Here is a 21,489-nt window from a genome sequence, read left to right on the forward strand (position 1 = left end):
AATGCATATTTTAATGAAATTATTTCATATTAAGTATTGTAACCCTAAAAAAGCAGGATATCTTCATGATTATCTATGTAGCTTCATCCCTGACTGACCTCTTGGATGTTTTCTTTTATATGTTGTTACCACTCACTCAGTTCCTGGAATTACTGATTGAATTATAATTTCTTGAAACTGAAGTGCTTATTTTCAATTGTATTATATGAAAAGTTTGATAAAGAAAACTGATAAGGCTAATGCTAATGCTCGCCACTACCGCTAACACCCACGTGTAAAATAACCAGGTAGATACGTAAAATTATATAAAATGACCACAAACAGCCACACATTGTCGATGACAACGACATGATAAACCATCATAAACGAAGTTAAAATGACCAGTATGGAACACTAAATTACAGAGAGATGCAAAATGTCAGTAAAGTGACTGTAAACAATTACAACAGGGAATCTACAACTCATGTCATGCACGCCTCAGTGTCGGAAACACAAACACACGCTTACCCACGTGATGAAAACGACAGAAAATGGAAATATGGTTAAAAAGATCTCATTAGAAGAGAAGGCTAATGCTAACACTCGCCGCTAACGCAAATGCGAACGCATATGCGAACGCTTCATTCCTTAGCCTTACCTACCTACGCAGGTGGATTCAGCGTCCAGCCTCACTGTATTCGACAAAAAAGCAGCTCCAAAGCTTTTTTTCCAGCTTCTTTGCTACTCACGTTTTCTCACTGTACTGACAAACCGACGTACAAACGTTGGTTTTTATCTGTTTTCCGGCTTCGTTTCTCCGCCTCTCTGCGCTCCTCCCGTGTCGTGACCGGCGACCAATGACAACACACGCAAGCAAACAACGGCGGAAAAGAAACGCCAGCTGACTCTGTTCCGCTTAGCAATCGCGTCTGGCTGCTCTTATAATACATCCAAGGGGAAGGTGGGATAACGATAAGGTCTGGATCACGGATGTATTATAAGAACTAATAAAAATACATCCATGACTGACAGTGATTGGATATTTACTAACGGCTGTCTTCTACCAACAGCAGAATTCAGTTCACAGTTTTGCTTTCATCCAGTTTGCTATTATTCCATCCCTGTTTACAGTATACAGTATATTTATACATTTTAAACATGTTAAATTGTTTTTAATCCACAACCTCCTGAAACCCATGCTCCACCTCCATTGTATACTGAGGTACTTTTACTTTACTTGAGTATTATGCTACTTTATAAACAGAGGTTTGATAAATCAGCTGACAGACAGTTGAGTGAGAATCTCTTTTAATAATCTGTGTTTAAAATCATTTTAAAGTTACAGTGCTTAAGAAATATCAACAAAATATAATAATATAATTATTATAAAAATATAATTATTAAAATCAAAAATACTTGTTATGCAAAAAATGTCTGTGTCTGCTATTTTACTATAGATGATATTATAGACTGCTATTACTGATGCGTCGATGCATGTGCAGAGGTTTACTACCATAGCTGGCTGAGATGGAACTACTTTCACAGGACAGTTTCGCAATTTTTCAAGTGAATCACTGAAACAGGTCTTGCTTGCTGTGATCATTCTTCCGTTTGAGATCCCCTCTTCACTTTCAATGTTATGCATCATGCCTTAATAAGCTAGTACAAAACAGGAATGTGCAATTTCAGCTCTGTCACAACATGCTCAGCAGAACATAAAAACACAATTATCTCTTTACAATGTACAGTTTCTGGGAACAAGAAGTTTTTGGCGGAGCATTTTACTCAGAGTTTGTTGAGTGCTCATCAGCCAGTGAAATTAATCCAACAGGAGAGCTTGTTCCTCGGACTCAACAGAAAAAATAACATGAACAACATAAGGCAGGTTATCACAAGACATTCCATTTTATAAAAATGAGTTTTCTTTTTCAAGTTGCTAATAACCTGGGGGTTAGTCACTTTGCTTGGCAGTATTTGCAAGTATTCCATCCATCCATCCATCCATCCATCACACCTATCAGTAAAGGTCACAGGGAGTGAACCGGGAACCTCCTCACTTCATGCTAACCACTGTACCACTATGCACTCCTCCATTAAATCTCTTCATTCCATCTTCTAAATACAAGTTAAATTAAAATATCTTCAAGTCCTAAAGAGGTATCATTTACAAATTGGTTATGGTTCAATTGTTGAGTGTGATTATTCATTTGGACTAAGCATCAGATGAAACCATGTTGGTGTCAGTTACATGTGGCATTGGTTGATACAGCTTGTTGATGAAGGAAAAGTCCGATTCAGTTCCGTGTTGTGTGCCCTGGGAGGAAAAACATCATTATCATCTGAGTTTGTTGGAGCCAGGACAAGATCACTTGTTATCATACTCTGCTTTACTTACCTCTATTTTGCAGTCAAAGAGGTCAAATGCAGGGTTCTGGTCAATCGGTTCGTTATTCAGAACTGTCGGCTGGTTCCTGAGACACACAGGCAGACATGTCAGCCAATAAACATAAACGATTATTCTTGAGTCTTACTATGCGCATTGTGTTCATTATTTCTGTATTTAAATCACAGTGTACATTGTGCTACGTTTCCTGTTCAGAACAAAGAGGAAGATGGAGATGATGAGTCCAGCCAGCAGAGTCAGACCAACTGCAAGGCCAATGGACAACGCATCTGCAGACAGAGAAACAGAGTGCTCAACACGTAACATCAACATCTTTCTTGCATTCATTTCTTTGTATACTGCAGTTCCCTCTTGTACTAAATGTTTTATCTTATCCCACAGTGAAATAAAAGTGCCTGAGTAGATGTGATAGATCCTCAGTTGAAGTAGTTAAAGACGGTTTCGCATTACCATTGTTGTCATCAGGAGGGTTGATGGGGGGATCTGAATAGCAGCCCTCATGGGAGATGGTAATGTCATCAAGAGCAACATCCCCACCTCCATTCTCCCCCCTCTGATACACAAACACAAACTGTGACAAAAAAAAAGGAAAAAAAGCTTTTCAAATTCAGCTTCAAATTCAAGTCCTTTTACTGGGCAATGTGTTAGTAAAAGTATTTGTACTTAGTCAGATGATCTGAGAATCTAGCATTAAACCCTAACATGTTATTTTAAGTGCAAGCGCTGTAGCTGTCTGTCTAACATACTGAATACAAACAGGTACAACAAAATCCCTAATTTTTTTATTCCAAAACTATTTCCATACACTCTGACGAAACCTATTATCAGCCCATAATTACCCAGAATGCTTCTTCATGTTTAATAGACACATTGGCCATATGCCACTTGTCTCCTTTGTTTCCTGTCTCGATCCACTTCAGAATCCCTTCCTCTGTGCCACCAGTGTGCATTTTTCTGTGAGGGAGGACAATGCCCATTTAAATTAAGGTACTGCAGATATTAATTAATGTGCAGTTCATGTTTAATTTAGCTACTCTTCAGTTAGTTACCTGTCATTTATGTAAACTCTGACAGTCCCCACATTGCTGCCATACATGTGGTACCAGAACGTCAGACAGTGCCCTCTAGTGGACGGTTGGAACACATCACTGACCAGGAAGGACGTGCTTCCCCACTCGCCCACTGAGCTGTCCACATACAGATAGTAACCTGGTGGAAACAGTGCAAGATCACTCACAAACATAAATGACAGGAAGAGCTACCAAATGTAATTTCATAGTATGCCTACAATGACAACTGAAGTGTTTTTTTAATCTTATCCATCTTTTCTTAAAGCTACAATATCGCAGATTTCTAACCTACTTACCTTGTGTTGAGTTGGTGGTGTGATCAACACTGGGTCCAGTGTTGGGGTTTGGAGAGGCTCCTCTGCCGCGGAGCCAGTCTCCTTGGTCAACTCCTACACCCAGGTTGCTCCAGCTGCACATGTTTCTCTCAAAGTCACAAAATCCATGAGGAGGACACTGAGCGTCCATCAGCTGGACATCATCAAAAGCCATGTCTCCCTCCAGAGTGGGGCGTGCCTTCACACCTTCCACCACAATCTGAAACAGAGAGCAATGCAATGATGGTAACTTCTCACTGATTACTATTACACTACATAATTTAACATCAGTGTGTTAAAATACACTTTAGTCTTAGTCTCAGATTACATCGTAGTCTCGTTTTATGGAGCGTTTTAGACTCAAAGCACTTTCATTGACTACCTGTAGGTGTATAAAGAAGGGTTAGAAGTAACATACATCTAGTGTGTGTGTATATATATATATATATATATATATGTGTATATATATGTGTGTGTGTATACATACATATATATATATATATATATATATATATATATATATATATATATATATATATATATATATATATATATATATATATAGTGTATAATGATGCATAAGCTTCATCTGTAAACTAAACTCACTAATAGCTATAGCTGCCAAATAAATGTATGGAAGTGCAATGTTTAACTCTGTATTACCAGACTGTTGTGGGTGGATCTTTGTGACTCACTCTGTAAGGTTGAACCCGTGGCAGAAGCGAAGCCTGAGCAAACCTCCACAGTCGGCCCTGGTCTCCTGTCTGAGAGAAAATCAGAGCTTTCTTCCCGTCTTCACTCTTCTGGTAAACATTCAGCGTCCCCATGCCTGTGCCATACATGTGGTACCAAAGCTGCACACAAGCTCCTTTGCCTGAGGGGCCATAGGATAAGGATATTAGGTATTATATAGGATATCCACAGCAGCACCACACTGTCACTGTTCACCTTTTTTTCTGGATACTTTAGACTGCTTAGGTGTCGAGCTATTTGTTTTTCCTTATAGAGGAAAGTAGAATTGGTCAGGTCAGTCATTGTAAATTATATTAACCGCTAGCATGATTTATTAGAAAGTAGATTCAAGACATTTGCAAGATGCTAAAAATGGCAGTTCAAACCCTAAAGTCACACCTTATTCAAATGGCATTTAACTTAACTATCTGAACTTTTTTGGCCCTGTCTCATTGTGACTCAGTGTTGGGAGGAGTACACCATCTTCCTAATTATGGGAACACATGAGTAGAACCAAATCAGAGCTGATCTACGGCACTATAATGTTGAGTATAGTTTGTAGCCCTCAAAGTTAACATTCAGAAGACAGACTGGTGGCTCTCTGACCTGCAGGGTAGAGTGGTGAGGACATTGCAGCTGTCTGTCCGGTGCGGTCAGTGCTAGAGGAGGGCAGGTAGTAGTAATGGCCAGCAGGTGTGTTGGTGGTGTGGTCGCTGTCTGGTCCTGTATTGGCGTTGTGAGTGGAGCCCGATTGTCTGATCCAGTCAAAGTCATCATCAGTCTGCTGCTGCCAGTTACAACTCCCCTCCTCAAAGTCACACAAATCTAATAAATGAGAGGTATAGAGGGAAATACATTAATATAGAAATAGAAATAGATATTTTTTTCCATAGTATTTCAAGTCATTTGGAGCAAGTAGAGGAGGAGGGTATGGCTGGGAGGATATGATTCACTTGGGAGAGACAGATGTTCTTGAAAATGTGCCTTGACTCTTTTTTTTTCTAGGTATTTGTCTTTTTCTTGCACAGCAGTTACATGCTGAATCACTGTAAAAACTGTCAACAAAGCACTGCAAAATTACAGTAAGTGCAAATAAAGAGACATCCATATTAAAAAAGTGTTTTTCTCAAGCTTCAGCCTTATTACCAGAGACAGGACATGGTCCACTGATAATGGAGATGTCATCAATGGCTATGTCTCCTGCCTCTCCTCCCACTGTGGCCTCCAGAATCACTTGGTGGACCTTCTGCAACGTCACGTGGGTCTGCACCGATAGCCACTGATCCCCTTGATTTCTGGACTTTTGCCACACCTACAGGAAAGAAGGGAGGCTGATTCACTCGTTACAATGAGGATGTGAGGAGGTTTTTGCAACACCGTGGTATGCAAACTGTGCAACTTGCACTCAATATACCATGCATTAATGTTATTTTGCAATCAGCATTTCACAATTATGTGAAATAACATATAACATAGAGAAAACCCGGTTGAAACAGCCACAAATATTTCTCAATCAGCCCTGCAGCTGTTTTTCTAACACTGTAGTAAAGGGAAGTAATGTGTCCAGACACAAGCAGAATCATTCATGAAAAAAAGTGACCTTCTCTGTCCTCTTCTATCACCTCTATATAAATAAAAATTTGATTAATTTCATGCATAGTTTACCAGTGTTTTCTTCCAAGGATCAGCTGTTTGTAGAAGCATCCTCAAAGAGCCGACAGTAGCTCCAAACATGTGGTACCAAAATGTGAAACAGTATCCTTTTTCCCCAGCAGGTGGCAGCAATGAAGACTTCAACTGGGCCATATTTCCCTTCACACTTGGTGGGGAGCTCTTGATGTAAAGGTATCTCCCTGTTAAACAAAGCACAACAGCGATTTCCAACCTTTCTGGCCTTTGACCCTTTAAAACAAAAAAATGTCTACTTGCAACTCCCTGCATATACTTTGAGAGGCCTTAATAGGTTTGTAATTTACGAAGCCTCCACTATTTTTTTTTCCCTTTTCAATTGTAAACAACACAATGTAACTTTTGAATGCAGAAATAACACCTCAAAAATTGATTGGTTTTCTGTTTTCATGATTCTTCTCCATCTACCATAACATGACACTAATGATCATTTGTGACCACAGTGGCTGCCACCAAACATTGTTTCTTGTCGGGAGCAGGTGGTAATCGCTTAGAGCTTCAGCCATCAGTGTTTACAATACAAGAAGTCAGAATACGCCATCTGAAGAGTGCTGCTTCTTGCTAGAAGCAAGACATTGCTGCTGCTTTCCACCACTGCAGACAGCTCTTGGTGAGTAATGGAATAAAACTGCAAAGTACTCACAAAGTTTCTTTTAGACTGGTAAGTAAACAGCTGTTTATGGTGGTGATAGCAAAACCAGCAAATAGCTCCTTTAAAGGAAAATTCTCAACACAGGCGATGATGCACTTTTGGTACAATTCATAGGTGTACAACACTACTGTTTAATTAGCACTGTAATGACCTTTGCCAGTAGTGTGGTCTCCTGCAGGCCCAGTGTTGGGGGTTTCAGTAGGTCCTGATCCACTGAGCCAGTCCAACTCGTCTTCAGCCCCCTGCACCCAAACACACAAACCATCTTCGAAAGAACAGCCATAGGCAGACAGAGCTGAGGAGGGAAACAGAATATCAAAATTAGTTGACCTTCATCACCGGTAGGTGTAGGTTTAAACACAGTAGAAATATGCCACCACTACTCATCCCAGATAAACTCCCATGTATTGCTGCTGAAACCTTTTTTACCTGGTGGTTGGTAGGATTTGTCGCAGTTCAGAAAAGAGATATCATCCACAGCAAAAATGCGATCCCCAGTGGTTGCGGCCCCCTGAGTTGTGTTATTTATGCTACTAAACAAAACCTGAAAATACAAATGATCACATTAGTGCTTTCGCAGGATTAGTATCCCTAAAAACAAATGAAACACTGCATTTCACTCTCCTGATGGAACAAATGTGCAGTATATGGACATAACTGGAAACTGTTATGCACTTTCTAACATCCATGCAACTTTTTTTTGTGTAATAAATTGAGAATTATGTCTTACTGTCTGTCATGGTCTTATAAGCCAGGTTGTGAAAGTAATATAACCGCAAATAAACTGATCCAAAATCTCCAATAGGTGTTCAACTGTGTTCATATGTAGTGGCTGCAAAGGCCACAGCATACAGTGGCCCCTCATGCCCTGTATGGAAACATCTGCATCTTGTTATGGTCACCTCTCATTCTCCATTAATTTATTCAGTACTTCTTCTTTAATACGCACAGTTCAATGTGTCCTTTGCATAAAGATAGAAACATAAATGTTCAACTGTTTAGTGGGGAAAAGAGCATGCACCTTGTAACGCTTCTGGTGCAGGCCTAGAGGCAGAGACTCTGCAGTCCAATGGGAGACAGTGTTGTGACTGCGTGACCACAGGATTGCTTCACTCCCTTCAGCTTGCTGCATAAGCACTCTGAGTGACCCAGCACTTGCTGCACTGATGTGGAAGTGAAACCTGGGTTTAGGAAAGAAGGAAGGAAGAAGCGTTGGATTGGGAAGACAGTTAAGTGGTAGAAAGACGGGGGCGGTGGGGAGCATTGAGCAATTCATACAACTTTTGTATCAAAACAAATACTTTGCAGACATTAAGGAAGATAGTAAGAGAAATGTGACCATCAATGCCGTGGTTATCACTCACAGAATCTGGCAGTAAGGGGATGAAGGAGGAAGTGGGGGACTCTGGAGCCGGGCCTCACTCTGTGTGGACCCCTGACTGAAACTCACTCTCATGTAGTAGCCTGAGGATGAGGGACAACATCCTGAATCAACAAAGCTGACTCTTAAACATGCTGATTCAACTGCTGAGAGCACATTATGTTACTTCAGCATATTATCCCTTGGACTCTTATCCATAACATCAATCACTTACTCAATCAATAAGCCACTAAAATCACCTGTGTCTGTAGTATGATCGGTGGGTGGCACAGTGTTGTTACTGGCTTTCTGTCTCTGCCACTTGCTCTGCCCTTCACTGGTGTCTGTCCATTGGCACTGGTCGCTTTCAAATGTGCATGGACCTAAAATGTCCAAAAAAAAAAAAGAAAAAAAAAAAAAAAAAGAAAAAAGTGAGTAATACTGTTGGGAAAAAGGAGGGTGGTGAGCACTGGTTCATGAATCACAGATATTAAAAAAATGTTTCCCGCATAATTTGTATTTATTTTTGTCCAACAACAAAGGTCACATATTCTGCTGCTTACAGATTTTGGATGTAGAAAAATTTTCTCTACTTCTTCTCTCTTCTGAGAATCAAACACTATTTTAACGGTAAATGTTTGCATAATCTTTTTTTGGTACCTTAACATTTAATAGTAAATTTCAGACAAATTCCTAATCCACAAGATGAAGCGCTACTCTGTCAGCTCTCTATCAGATACAGGGGATCTCAGCTGTGGACTAAGTACCTTACTGCAACTTTTTAATCAATAAACTCAAGTTTTAGAAGTCATAGTTTTATTTCTCTCTTGGTGAGATGCCTTTGTTTGCCACTTTGGGTTTTTAATCACACCAGCACGCTCCTTTTTTTCTTCAGTATAACACAGTAACAAGTTTTCTCATCTTCAAAAAAAAAAAAAAAACACACTGCAAGATTTGGCTAAATACAGGCTGTCATCACAACTTTCATGTATCACATTTTGGTGAAAGTGCAAGATTTGGGTGAAGTCACTGAAGTAATTTCCTGATGGCATCTCATGTCTCACTTTACTCACATCCATCTTCCTGGCATCATACACCTCATCACGCTCATATTCATGTTAAGCATCTGGCCCAATAATTCAACATGTGGAGTAAAAAAGTAATCAAATGATAGAAAATCTAACTTTTTGACCTGCCTAGTCACTCTCTCAGTGTAATCTCTGATATGACTCTCAGTCTCTCTCTCACTTTCACAACCACTGATCACATTAGTAATTTTTTTCACATACAAGCTGCAAATACAAGCTGTTATTTTTACCCAGATACTCATCTTGTCTCTTTCTCTCTTGTTGAATAAAATGAGAGAATTACAGCCCTTTTCTACTTTACATCTATTCTGTTAATGAATACACCTGAGTAACAAATGAAAAGTTATTAAATACATTGCACACAACTGACAAAATTTTGAAAGCAAGTTTACTGTAGGTCTCTACAGCCTGTTTTAGATCGATGTAGAATGTAGCTCTCACCACAGCCATCCTCGTCCTCCCCCTGGGGGCAGTCTGGATGATCATCACACCATAAGGTAGCCAGAATACACACTTTTCCAGCTGACCGCCAACAGAAAAACTCATTATTCTGCAACACCACACACAGGGAACATTGGCCATGGTGCATTTTCAACAAAAAGACTTATTTTGTGGAATACTTTGAAGTTTCACAGATGTAGTTTACCTGACAGGGGTTGACTGGTGCAGAGGACGTTGGTGGGGCAGAGGTGGGCGATGTGTCAGGGAGCTCAGTGTTGTCAGGGTCAAATTTACACTCTTTGGAGAAAGATACATCGTCCAGTGCAACCAGCCCTCTGCGACCATCCCCGTGCTCGTATCTGAAGACAATCTGAGAAGAAGGCGCAAACAGCAAAAACATATAGTCAGACATGATAAGGCACCATCATACATTCAGGGCCAGTCGTTCAAGTTAAAACTGATTTCTCTAACATTCAAGGGGTGAATGCCAATGACCTCAAACTATATGAAATCTTGCGTATTGACTGCTTGCTCATATGACAGCGTTAGCAATCTGATAACATTTTCACAATTGCCTAAAGCATTCATCTGTCATCAAAATTAACTGTGTCCTCACTGACCCTGCTGCTGGCCGACGAGGAGAACGTGACCTCCGCTCTTTGCCAGCTGTAGCTCTGTGAGTTCTCCCCGAGCCATAACAATCTGTCCCCGTTACCAGACCGCAGTGTCCTGGACTGGGCCGTCAGTCTGGCTGTGGTGTCATCCAGGCTGAAGTAGAAGAATCTCACCTACATGGAAAGAATACATATATATTAAAACCTCCATATAGACGCTGTTCAGTAAACCAGTGTCTGTACTGTTGTTATTCTTTTAATCTCAAGAAAAAAACTAATATTTAAATGTTATCAATAATATTTTATGTAGATTCATTTATCAGGACCCTCTTAAAAACGAGATGGAGCATCTCATGAGGGTTTTCCCGTAAACAATCCAAACACACACTTCACTCACATTACAGTTTAAGCTGGGTAGTAAAGTTTTGGAGAGAATCTCTGATGCCTGGCCCTTCTCGGTCAGGGAAGTCCCAGGTACGACATAGTGACCTGACAATGAAACATAAAGTTAACGAATAGCATTACATGGAGGTCATTAACCATCTAGAGAGTCGAGTTAGTCAGAGTTAAAACCCTTGATGAGTATCCATTCGCCAAGTGGCTCAGAGAGTCTAATACCTGCAGCAGAGTTTTGGGTGTGATCCCTGGGAGGCCCGTGTTTGGGCCAGGCCTCCAGTCCTTTGCGACGTGTCCATGCAGCTCCAGGTGTGTCCACATTACTCTCTGCCCAGAAACACAGGCCTTGTTCGAAGCTGCAGCGCTCCACCACATCATGTTGCTCTACATTTTTTGAAATGATCGTGTACAAAGAGAGTGAAAGGAAGACATTCACTACAGATTACAAACTGGTGCTCAAGAACATCCACCTGTGAATTAAATTATGAAAAACTTAAATTTAAAACACTTAAGAGAAAGTGAATGTATAATTTAATATAGACATCTCTTATCTAATGTAAAAATTATGGACATCTACAATATACAATATAGTGTGCAGGCACTATACGTGAATTTGCTGTACGTAATCCACCCTTGTGATATCTCACCACAGTTGTTCTCATCAGACCGGTCTCCACAGTCATCGCTGAAGTCACACACTTGGTTGCGCTCAACACACACTCTGTTGTTGCACGTAAACATACTTTCTGGACATGAGGGCTGGGGCTCTGAGAAGGAAACCAACAAATATTTCATGAATGTAAATCAGCTTGAACAAAATAGGGGGCCAACTAAGAGGAAATAAGACGTAGAGTGCTCAGGTGGAGCAGGTGGTGTACCAGGCAGGGTGCAGTTTGTGAAGTCTATGTCATCTATGGTGATGTGTCCGGGCTTGTTGAAGGTCCTGGACGCCTCAAACAGGATGGTGAAATCCTTGGGGATTCTACCAATTGTTACTTCACCATGTTGCCACTGGTCTCTGTGGCTGCCTGACAGCCTCCACAGCGTAGTGGACCTAGAGCCCGCCTTTATCTGCACACTCAGCTCTTCTGTGTCTGAAACAGAGTACAAGATTGCATGCAGAAATACAAGTGCTGACTCATATATGAAGGGAGCAGGAACATGTGATTTTTTTTATGGCTGCACAAATATATGTGTATATGCAAAACATACCCTCTCCATACATGTTGTAGTAGAAGTGTAGGGTGCAGGTGCTGCTGGCCTGTTTCATAGTGGGACTCTTCAGGACTGCAGGGCTTATTTGATCACCTCGGTCAGGCTCCACTGCCATGTACCAACCTGGAAGAGCCAGACAAGAACCTCAGGAGAACCCTGTATTCTTTCAATACATCGTCAGCAGTGGACTTCAGAGGATGTCAAACAACAGCATGAGGTTGTGAAAAGAAGTTGTAGCAGGGTGGTGGGAGAATGAGTCTTAAATATGAATTGCCCCAATTTGCAGTAAATTTTCATCTTAATATGCGAAGCAGACAACAATCAGATGTCGCTTGTTGCTGTTTTTCATGTATCACAGGTCTGCGTGTGCATTTATCCACTAAATGATCACTAATTTAAAGTATGCACTATGTTTTAGGTGTGGTGGCCACTGATTTGTCAGTATAACACAGTAATAAATCACAGAAACGTACATAGAGTGTTTAACCTCAAGATCAAGGAATCCAAGCCTCAGTAAAACATGGATGTAGAAACTGTGGCTAACACTAGCCAGAGGCATCACACAACCATACATATAAGAGGAAACACAGGAGGAATCACACCTCTTCTAATCCTGTAACAAACCTCATTTTATGCCTTATACTGATTACGTTTGCGGTTGTACATACTTGACATATTTGGATGCCAGGCTAGCGGAAGATTATGAATTTGAGTCCCCCAGAAAGTCAGTGTTAAGAGAGATTAGCATGTGGTCCTACCCAGTTCAGTGCCCAGCGTGTGGTCCACAGAGGGTCCTGTGTTCCCAGTAGCATTCCTTCCTCTCATCCACTGAAACTGGCCAACGCTGATGTCCTCCCAGTCACACGTGCCACTTTCAAACGAGCAACCCACAAAATCTGAACTTGTTTCATTCACTACAGGAAAAATAAAGAGTTTCATTTATGTATTTATCTTTATTTAATTACTTACATTTTGCGGTTTTTGATTTAACTGTAGGAATAAAAACCTCTGACAGTACCTCGACAAAGCCCTGGTGTGAGACTGATGTCATCAATGGCAATAAATCCTTTATTGTTAGCCTCTGCTTCGATCAGCAGCTGAGAGATGATGTTGAGGGAGTTGGTGAGTATCATTGATAACATAACCATTCTTTCTATTATTATTCCAATCAATTCTAAACACTAAGCCATACCTGGAAAGGCCTGACCCTCTCTACAGATCGAGTGAGTCTGCTCCACCTGCTTCCACTGCTGTTACTGTGGAACATCAGATCTTCCTCTGACGGCCCTGAACGCATGTACACCCGCAATGACCCAGAGTCACTGACAAACAAAAAACACGTCATGTTTTGTTAATATATAAAAACTGCTTCAGTTGAGTTAGTTTCACTAAAAGGCATTTGTTCACTTCACAAAGCACTTATTTTGCATTTTGTTGTCACTGGTTCTTGCAGAGCACGTTACATTTCTGTCTGTAGAAATCTTTGCTAGTTTGTAAACTCATATATCCTAAAAAACTAATTTCATTGTATTCATTTAATTTACAATAAAAATTTAACTATTACATCTATTATTTTTTAAACAATATCTTATATTTCAATATATGTCTTGTGTAAAGACTAATCTCTGCCACAGAATATTTGTTGTCTTGCGAAAAGGGAGGGAGATGATTCATGTCTATATGACATTTGTGCACACTTCCTGAGGAAGTCAATGAGGAAACTAAACAGGGTAAACAGGATAAAGTGCATCCTCTGCATTGTCACATACTGTATGATGCCAGGAGGTGGTGATTTGCTGACCTGCTATCCATATAGTGCCATAATGTGAGACAGGAGGGGGTGTCTTTCAGCTGGATCCATTCTGACACCACCTGTGCTCGACTGCTGTGGTTTAGGTGCACTGATGAGCTCAACAAAAACCAACCTACACGCACAAGAAAACATGTTAACTAATAAAAATAAAATATTAAGTTAGCCCCCACACTTTTTTTATTGCACACTCACTGGTCAATAATTTGAATATCTAAGAATAAATCAACATATGTCTCATTTTCAGCACAAACTATCAGCTGTTAATACTTGTCAGTGCTGCTAATTTTGCTGCTTCAACTGTTCAGTTTCACATTTCTTCTAGAGGAAGGACATAAGGAAATTTTATTTGGACAAGGGAGGAGGTAGTGTCAGCAACAGGACATAAGTCAGAGCTAAAATGAGAAGTTAATAAGTAATAGAATGTGACAGTTAAGCAGTGGAAACAACTGCTAATAATCATTAATTGCAACACTGACCGTTAGCACTTAGTCAGCTAATAGACTAAGTCATTTAACTCACATTCAAATGTTTTCTGAAGTTTGTTGTGTTTTAAAATCTCAAACAAATGAGACAGCCGAACTTAAAAACAGTGAGAAGGTCTCTATATCTGCTCCAGTTGCATTTTCATGTTTAGCTTATTACCCTCTGGGGTCTGAGTGGTGTGGTCTGTAGGGGGACCCTGGAAACCCCCATTGGCCAGCACCCAGTCATGTCCATGTACTCTGGGGACATTGACCCAGGTGCACTGTCCAGACTCAAAGTCACAGCTGCCTGGAGGACTGCAGACCCCCTCCCTCACAGAAATATCATCTAGTTTTACTGTAGAATTGGTGCCTGGTACATGCTCCGCCGTAAACGCCACCTGGTGAGGTACATGAGCTGTTTTAGGTAGCATCTTTCAGGAGTGACAGAAAAATACAGTATGCAGTTTAGTCCCATGCTGTGAAAGAGATGGTTTGATTAGAAAAAAACAACAAAAACAACAGCTTACACGAAATTTTGGCGGAGAGGACACAGTGACCTCTGCCGCCTCCCAGCCTGTAGAGGGTGCTCCAGATCGTTGCCAGAGGGCATCACCCTGCTCCCAATTCCGCAGCACATGGACAGCGAGACTGTTAGAGGAACCTGCAGGTGACCAGTACCTGAAGAAACACAGCAGCACAAACCTTAAAATCTGCATCAGATGACACATGCGATGTGTGTGAATGTATGTAGTGGCAGCACTAGACTCACCAGAAGAGAACACATATCTCTGTAGCTGATGTGAACTCTGGTGTGAGCAGCTGAGCTACTTCAGTCTGTGTAGAGTTTGTTATCTTCACAGTCGCATAAAAACCTAAAGGAAAGAGAGTTACAGCTGTTTCAAATGCAGTCACAGGCTTAAAAATGTAAAAAACAACAGCTCTGTGGCTGGTGTTGCGTTGAGCTGAATGCCAATGTCAGCATGCTAACATGCTCACAGTGATGATACTAACAGGCTGATTCAGCAGGAATGTTTACAACATTCATCATCTTAGTTTCGGGTGTTAGCATGCTAACATCATTAGTTTTCCATTTACTTGGTCATGAACCAAACTACTGGACAAATGACATTATTGCACCAAAGTGTTAGTCAGGTTGTGTGTCAGGTTAAATATGCTGATCAGTAGTATGAATTGCAAGCAACTTATCCAAAGACTGAAACCAGACTGTTTCATTATAACCATTTTGTAAGAGACCTGGAGAGGCAAAGCTATCCAGTATTTCACAATAAAAAAAAGCACAGTTTAGTAAACACAGTAGAATGAGTATGCCTAGAACTCTATTGCCTATCTCAGTAATCATCTTGTGACCTCAGATTTATATTGTAACTTGACCCTTGTAATTGTGGAGTCCCGATCCCCTGAGCACTCAACTCTTTCAGTGACATATTCAAAGCGTGTTGCTTGGTACCACAGTTTTCCTCTCACCATTTTCAGTTCCATAGGTGTGATCCACGTGATGTTTCGTTCCCCTTTTGCGACCCCACTGACCCCTGTGATTGACACTGTTCTCAAAGCCACACAAGCTGGACTCAAACCCACACATATCTGAAAAAAAAAAGAAGAAAAAGCTGTGGTAATCACTAGTATATGTTGACCATTAGACAGTGCTGGGTCTGTGTTTGCGTACTCTGATTACTACAGGCCCCCTCCCTCACTGTAATGTCATCGATGGCAATGAATCCTCGGCTGTTGGTGTTTCTATGGCCAGTGAACACCATCTGTGGACAAAGGAGGAAAACAAACATCATTTAAGACAATAAATAAATAAATAAAATGCATGTGCAGATTTGAGCCCAATTTATAAACTGGCCAATCTTAGCTTGCTGAATATAATGGGCAATATGCAGTATGTTGCGTACATCAGCATATATGTAGGTAAAATAAGTATCAAGAAAGCAAAAAATATATCTGAGGTAGTTAAAAGTATGCCATTACATAAGCTGTCCACATGAGAGAACTGTTATTTTCTTTAACTATAAAATGATCGGTTAAGTACAAATACTGTCACAATTCATTTAAAAACAAATGCAAAGTATCCTTATGTTCATAAAAAATTGGCAGAAATATTGTTACCTGTTTTATTTTATTTCTCAGTATTGGCCTAAAGTTTGTGCATTTTGTTGGGTTATAGCAGGTGTGTAAACACAAATATGAGCATTTTACCCGCGTTGCATTATTCATGCTGATGGTTACTTGTGCGTTGATCCACTCTGGACTGTGGGTCCCTCTGCGAGTCCAGGCTAACAGCTCAGAGGATTTCTAGAACAAAGCGAATCATTGTCATTGTAGCTCTGAGGTGAAGACGCTGTGAGCAAAGCCTGAAACAGAGGGTCTGTAGAAGTACAAACTGAAGCACATACTGTCTGAACCAGCAGGTCCAGGGTGGACACAGAAGGCCCGAGCATGTAATACCAGAATCCAACACAGATATGTGATTTAACACTGATGACAGGAGCAGAGATGACTGCTCTCTCTCCGGTCTTGGATCCGGATCCATTTAACAGCAAAAAGAAACCTTGACAGATAGAGAAAACACAGAGTGACTGTCACTGTGACGCAAACCATTGAACGTGGATTTGGATCATTATTCTTTTGTCTATTTTAGACAGTGTCAGACAAGACAGTGTTTCATTACAAACAAGCAACATTCAATGTCAACATACTATAGGCCAAACATAACACATAAGGAATAACAATAACTAGAATTACTGCCTCACTAAGGCATAAAAATGTGACAATATACAGGGCTGGCTTTACTCATTATCAATATATTGTTTAGTCTATAAAATGTCAGAAATTTGTAAAAAAAATAAATAAAAATAAATATATAATCTATTTTCTAGGTGTGAAGTCAGGGCTTCAAATTACTTGTGTTGTCCATCCAACAGTGTAAAATACAAAGCTTTTCAATTAACACTGACAGAAAAGCAAAATGTAAAAAAAAGGTATTTTTGCTTAAAGAATGATACATACAAAGACATCTGATGTTCAATACAGCCCACCTTGGCTACACGTTTTTTACTGTCAATAGTCAATACCTTTTTTATTTTCAACAGTATGATCGTACTGAGGTCCATCCCATGGTCGATCCACTTGAAGTCCATTAGTCAGAGTCCAGTTCAAATCATCACTGTCCTCTTGGACCCAATTACATAGACCTGTTACAGAAGAGGTTTAAATCTTAAAATACTGCACTGTAATGGGATAGTCTACAGAATATTTAATTAATAGTATGCAAATATCCAAATGCAAAAATAACTGGACACAAGTAAAATGTTTTCCCAGTGTCACCTTGTTCAAAGGTGCAGTCCATGGCGGAGGGAGGAGCAGCGGTGGTGGTGGTGGTGTCAGGGGTTGGGGTGGTGTTTGGGATAATATCATAACAAGATTCGTCTCTGATGACGTGGACATCATCCAGGGCAAAGCTTCCCTCTTGTGAGTCGGGACAACTGGCTTGCAAAACAATCTGCGATAACGGACAGTACGTTTAAAACTTTTATTTCTTCTGTATCTGTGCAGCATTTTTGTAAGAAATGTCATCAGTGTCGGTCATTAAATCCTAAATGTTATTCTACCTGGTGAAGCTCTGATGAGCTGTAATCCACCCTGTCTCTGATCCATGTATTATTCATATATCCACTTGTATTCCACACAGGACGCAGTCCAGCAGTCTCATTCACAAACACTGTCAGTGTAATGTGCGAGGGCCCTGGAAGTGCAACAATTCATCATCATAAGATTAAAATTTACTGACAAGTTTTGAGAATGGTTCTCCCTCTGGGTGATGCCATGGGACATAAAGGTGAGGAAAGGACAATTAGATCTGCAATGAGGCATGCACATCAAAACATCACAAAAAGCCCTGTCAGTGATAAAACTGGGTGCTATTTTTTAAATCATTTTATTTGAGATTTGTATATTTGTGTGTATATTTCCTGTACTGTGTGTTCTGTATGTGCTGCAGAAGTGAACTGAAATGTAACTTAACTGCTTCTCATACCCTGGTAAGTATTAATCCATTAATATAGAATTTTCACCCTTTTTCCCCTCTTTTTGCCTTGTCATTATGATCCTTGATTATTCTCTTATTAAGTCTGGCTTATACTGTACATGTTGCAACCTATGATACCTTATGTGGCTCTACTATCAGGACACTCCTGTTCCTGTAAAATAGTTTCATTTCAAAAGACTTGAAGACTTAACAGAATTAACATGCTTCAGTATGAAACATAAGTTACAATCTATGTAACCTAAATGTCAGAAACATTTATCACTTTTCAGTGAGATTAAAGTTTTAACCAGCTAATGACCAAATCAGTGCTCAGTGAGAGAGTAGAGATAAGACTGTGCTCACTATCTGATAACCACCCATGGGCTTGGTGCCAGAGCTCCAGGCAAGCTCGGTCCACAGGTGCCATCGACTCACTCTCCAGTCGAGCAACTGTTTCTGTCTTGGACTTAGACACCATGAAGAATGCAAAGTGGCCTGAAAAGAAAAAAAAAATCAAATATCCAGGGGAATTATTTTTCAGTCGCCTGAAGTCTGAGAAGCTCCATTAGTCAAAAAGGTTACATGCTTTTCTAAAAAGGTACCTCAGTGAATGAAAAGCAGCCTCTTACTCAGTCGCTGGACCCACTGATACACAGTATTCCCTGCCAGTCTATACATTTAGTATTTAGTGTCTTTCTATTGTCCCTGTGGATTGCAAAATGCTACACTGATTACAGTGCTGGTAGTTAAAGTTTATGTGTGCTGATTTACCCAGAGAAGAATCCGTGGAGTGGTCCCTGTCTGGGATTAAAGGGCCATCACTGTCACCTGAGAGCCAGTCCCAGTCCACACCGGACTCTGCTGGAGGATTGTTCACCCAGCCACACAAGTCCATCTCAAAGTCACAAAAACCTGCAAGGAATAACACAGACACACAACATCACCGACATACACTAATTTTCATCTTTCATCCATTTTCTTTTCTAACTTTAAATTCTGAAGTTCACAGTGGTGACTAACCTTTCGGGGGACAAGCACCATTCAGGATGATGAGGTCGTCAATGGCGATATCTCTCCTCGGTCCATCCCCAACCATCGCCTCAAAAATAACCTGTCACTCAGAACGACAAACTGATTTAACTAAGAGATGATCTCCACATGTGTATCTCTGTCTTTTACATGTATGTATCTCTTAAAATATAAAACATCTATGCTGGAAAACATGTGCTGAATGTCAGAGTATACCAACCTGATACGGGGTGTCAGGGCTGTTAAGCGTCACCCTTCCATGTCTCCAGTGCTTCCCCTGATCTCCTCTTCTGACCCAGAGCCTCTGGGAGTTTCCATGGCTGCCAGGCGTCTGAAGGAGAACACTGAGTTCACCCACTCCACTTCCCTCCATGTAGTACCAGAACATCAGACATTCTCCATCAGGAGGGGTGGGCTCCATCATCACAGTCATCATCGCACCTCTGGACCCCACAGGGTGATTCCACAACTGGGCACTCAGGTAATAACCTACACATAAGGTGGAGTTATGCACAACCTCAAGAAATAAGGAAGGTCATCACAAACAACATGCATGATGAGAGTGAATCTTGAGTTGCAAACCTTCCTCTGTCCCCAGAGTGTGATCTGCAATGGGGCCTGAAGAGTTGGCTGGCTGGGACGTTCCCGTAATCCTGCTCCAGCTGAAGCTTGTGGATGGCTGGGGCTGCAGACCACAGAGGGAGCCCTGGAAGGTGCACTCCCTCTCAGGTGGACAAGAACCATTCGCAGTGCTGGACACCACAATGTCATCGATGGCTATGCTCCCCTGTTTACCACCCACAACAGCTTCTATGATAAACTGGAGAGCAGCTTGAATTAATTATACAAAGTAGATTTCAAACAATGAAAGAGTTTGACTTTGTCATGAAATATATTGTTTTTAAACTACTGGTTTAAAACAGCTGTGAAAGTCAACAGGACACAAAAACATAGTTTTAAAAATGCATTAAAGCTAACCTACTGTTAAACAGGAATAAGATAACTGTAATATTAACTGTAGGACAACAATATAAAAGACTTGATGCACGTGCTTCATGTCTTCTTGTTTCATCCGTCTAAATAGTCCTCTACAAACATTCTTTGATGTGACCTTGCATCTCCAACAGGAGATACAAACACGAAAGAACAACAGAATACCTGTATCGGTTTGTCACTGCTGAAGGTAAGATCAGCAAATCGCCATTTGTTTCCCTGGGTGCCACTTCTCATCCACACAACCCTCTCTGGTTCACCAGAATACTTTGCAATAAACTTCAACGAACCTGATAATAAGAGAATATAAATAGAACTTCTGCATTTGATGACTGCATGTGCATTATGGAGATTTAATGTTGTCTGACAGTGCAGCTCTGGACAATGAGCCACGTACCAATGCTGTTGCCAAATATGTGGTACCAGAAGCTCACACATATGACTTGACCGGCAGGTTGAGGGAAACTGACGAGTCTGGCAACTGATGATATATTAACCTTGTATGAGGCTGTTATGAGCATGTAGTAGCCTGTGGGGGGAGAAAAAAAAATCACATGCAATTTTCAGCAGATCAGCCGTGCATTTTCCTTTAAGAAGAATTTTCCTTTAAGAATTGCTAAATTAAGTTCCCACAAACTAACCGCTAAAACAAAATTCTTGTTAACTGTCAATAAGATTCTCACCATTCCCTGCTGGGCCTTCAGCAAACCCCCCATCAGACCTTTTCCACAAAAGGCTGGCAGCGTAGTCATGGTACCATGAACAGGTGTCCTTCTCAAAATCACATGAGAGTTGGTCTGACCCTGCTGGGACATCTCCCTCTCCACAGTTGTCAAAGCTGATATCATCCAGCAAAAAGTCCTTGGATTCAAAAACTGAAAGGCTGAGGTAAAACAGCAGCTGTAGAAAGAGAAGTGGTTTACTCTACAGTTCTTCAGAAAATCAGTATTCTTCACTATTCTTCAGTATTCTATGTTGTCTGTATCTCTATTGAGTAATATGTTACAGTACATTCATTTGGCACATGTGCTGGTTTAAAGCAACTTACATTAAGTGCTTTCATTGACTTCAGTGGTGAGCTCATTCTACCACCGACAAACAAACATGATGAAATTATAAAATCTAAGCTCCTTTATTGATCCCTTAGGGGGAAATTACGTGTTATAGAAACACATTAAATTGGAT

At 40.6% G+C, this 21,489-nt stretch overlaps 1 protein-coding gene across 1 annotated transcript; it reads right to left on the reverse strand.

Moving 5' to 3' along the window:
• Positions 1-1,226: 1,226 nt before the first annotated feature.
• si:ch211-106h4.4 (MAM and LDL-receptor class A domain-containing protein 1) lies at positions 1,227-20,828 on the reverse strand. The gene is made up of 45 exons (XM_018676199.2): positions 20,702-20,828; positions 20,470-20,594; positions 19,894-20,131; positions 19,532-19,800; positions 19,303-19,393; positions 19,054-19,194; positions 18,646-18,777; positions 17,867-18,000; positions 17,583-17,757; positions 17,330-17,449; positions 16,652-16,806; positions 16,455-16,550; positions 15,919-16,009; positions 15,717-15,836; positions 15,001-15,103; positions 14,759-14,909; positions 14,410-14,629; positions 13,756-13,879; positions 13,147-13,276; positions 12,973-13,051; positions 12,713-12,868; positions 11,952-12,077; positions 11,618-11,833; positions 11,387-11,506; positions 10,962-11,123; positions 10,741-10,832; positions 10,350-10,517; positions 9,935-10,099; positions 9,730-9,838; positions 8,461-8,583; positions 8,205-8,304; positions 7,862-8,021; positions 7,270-7,384; positions 6,992-7,135; positions 6,165-6,352; positions 5,646-5,811; positions 5,106-5,324; positions 4,463-4,641; positions 3,750-3,987; positions 3,433-3,592; positions 3,223-3,337; positions 2,834-2,954; positions 2,556-2,652; positions 2,375-2,450; positions 1,227-2,293 (listed from the first exon to the last, which is right to left on the reverse strand). The coding sequence occupies exons 1-45, from the start codon at positions 20,823-20,825 to the stop codon at positions 2,192-2,194; spliced, it is 6,435 nt and encodes a 2,144-aa protein (XP_018531715.2). The 5' UTR covers positions 20,826-20,828; the 3' UTR covers positions 1,227-2,191.
• Between the last annotated feature and the right edge of the window lie 661 nt (positions 20,829-21,489).

Source organism: Lates calcarifer, linkage group LG4, assembly GCF_001640805.2.
Source record: "Lates calcarifer isolate ASB-BC8 linkage group LG4, TLL_Latcal_v3, whole genome shotgun sequence".
Taxonomy (NCBI): Eukaryota; Metazoa; Chordata; class Actinopteri; family Centropomidae; genus Lates; species Lates calcarifer.

Coding starts and splice junctions, on each gene's coding strand:
- si:ch211-106h4.4 (XM_018676199.2), bottom strand. CDS start 20,825: ATGCTCATAACAGCCTCATACAAGGTTAATATATCATCAGTTGCCAGA. Junction 18,778..19,053: donor CTCCACGGATTCTTCTCTGG/GTAAATCAGCAC, acceptor TTTTCTTTTCAG/GCCACTTTGCATTCTTCATG. Junction 12,869..12,972: donor CACACCAGGGCTTTGTCGAG/GTACTGTCAGAG, acceptor TTTTTCCTGTAG/TGAATGAAACAAGTTCAGAT.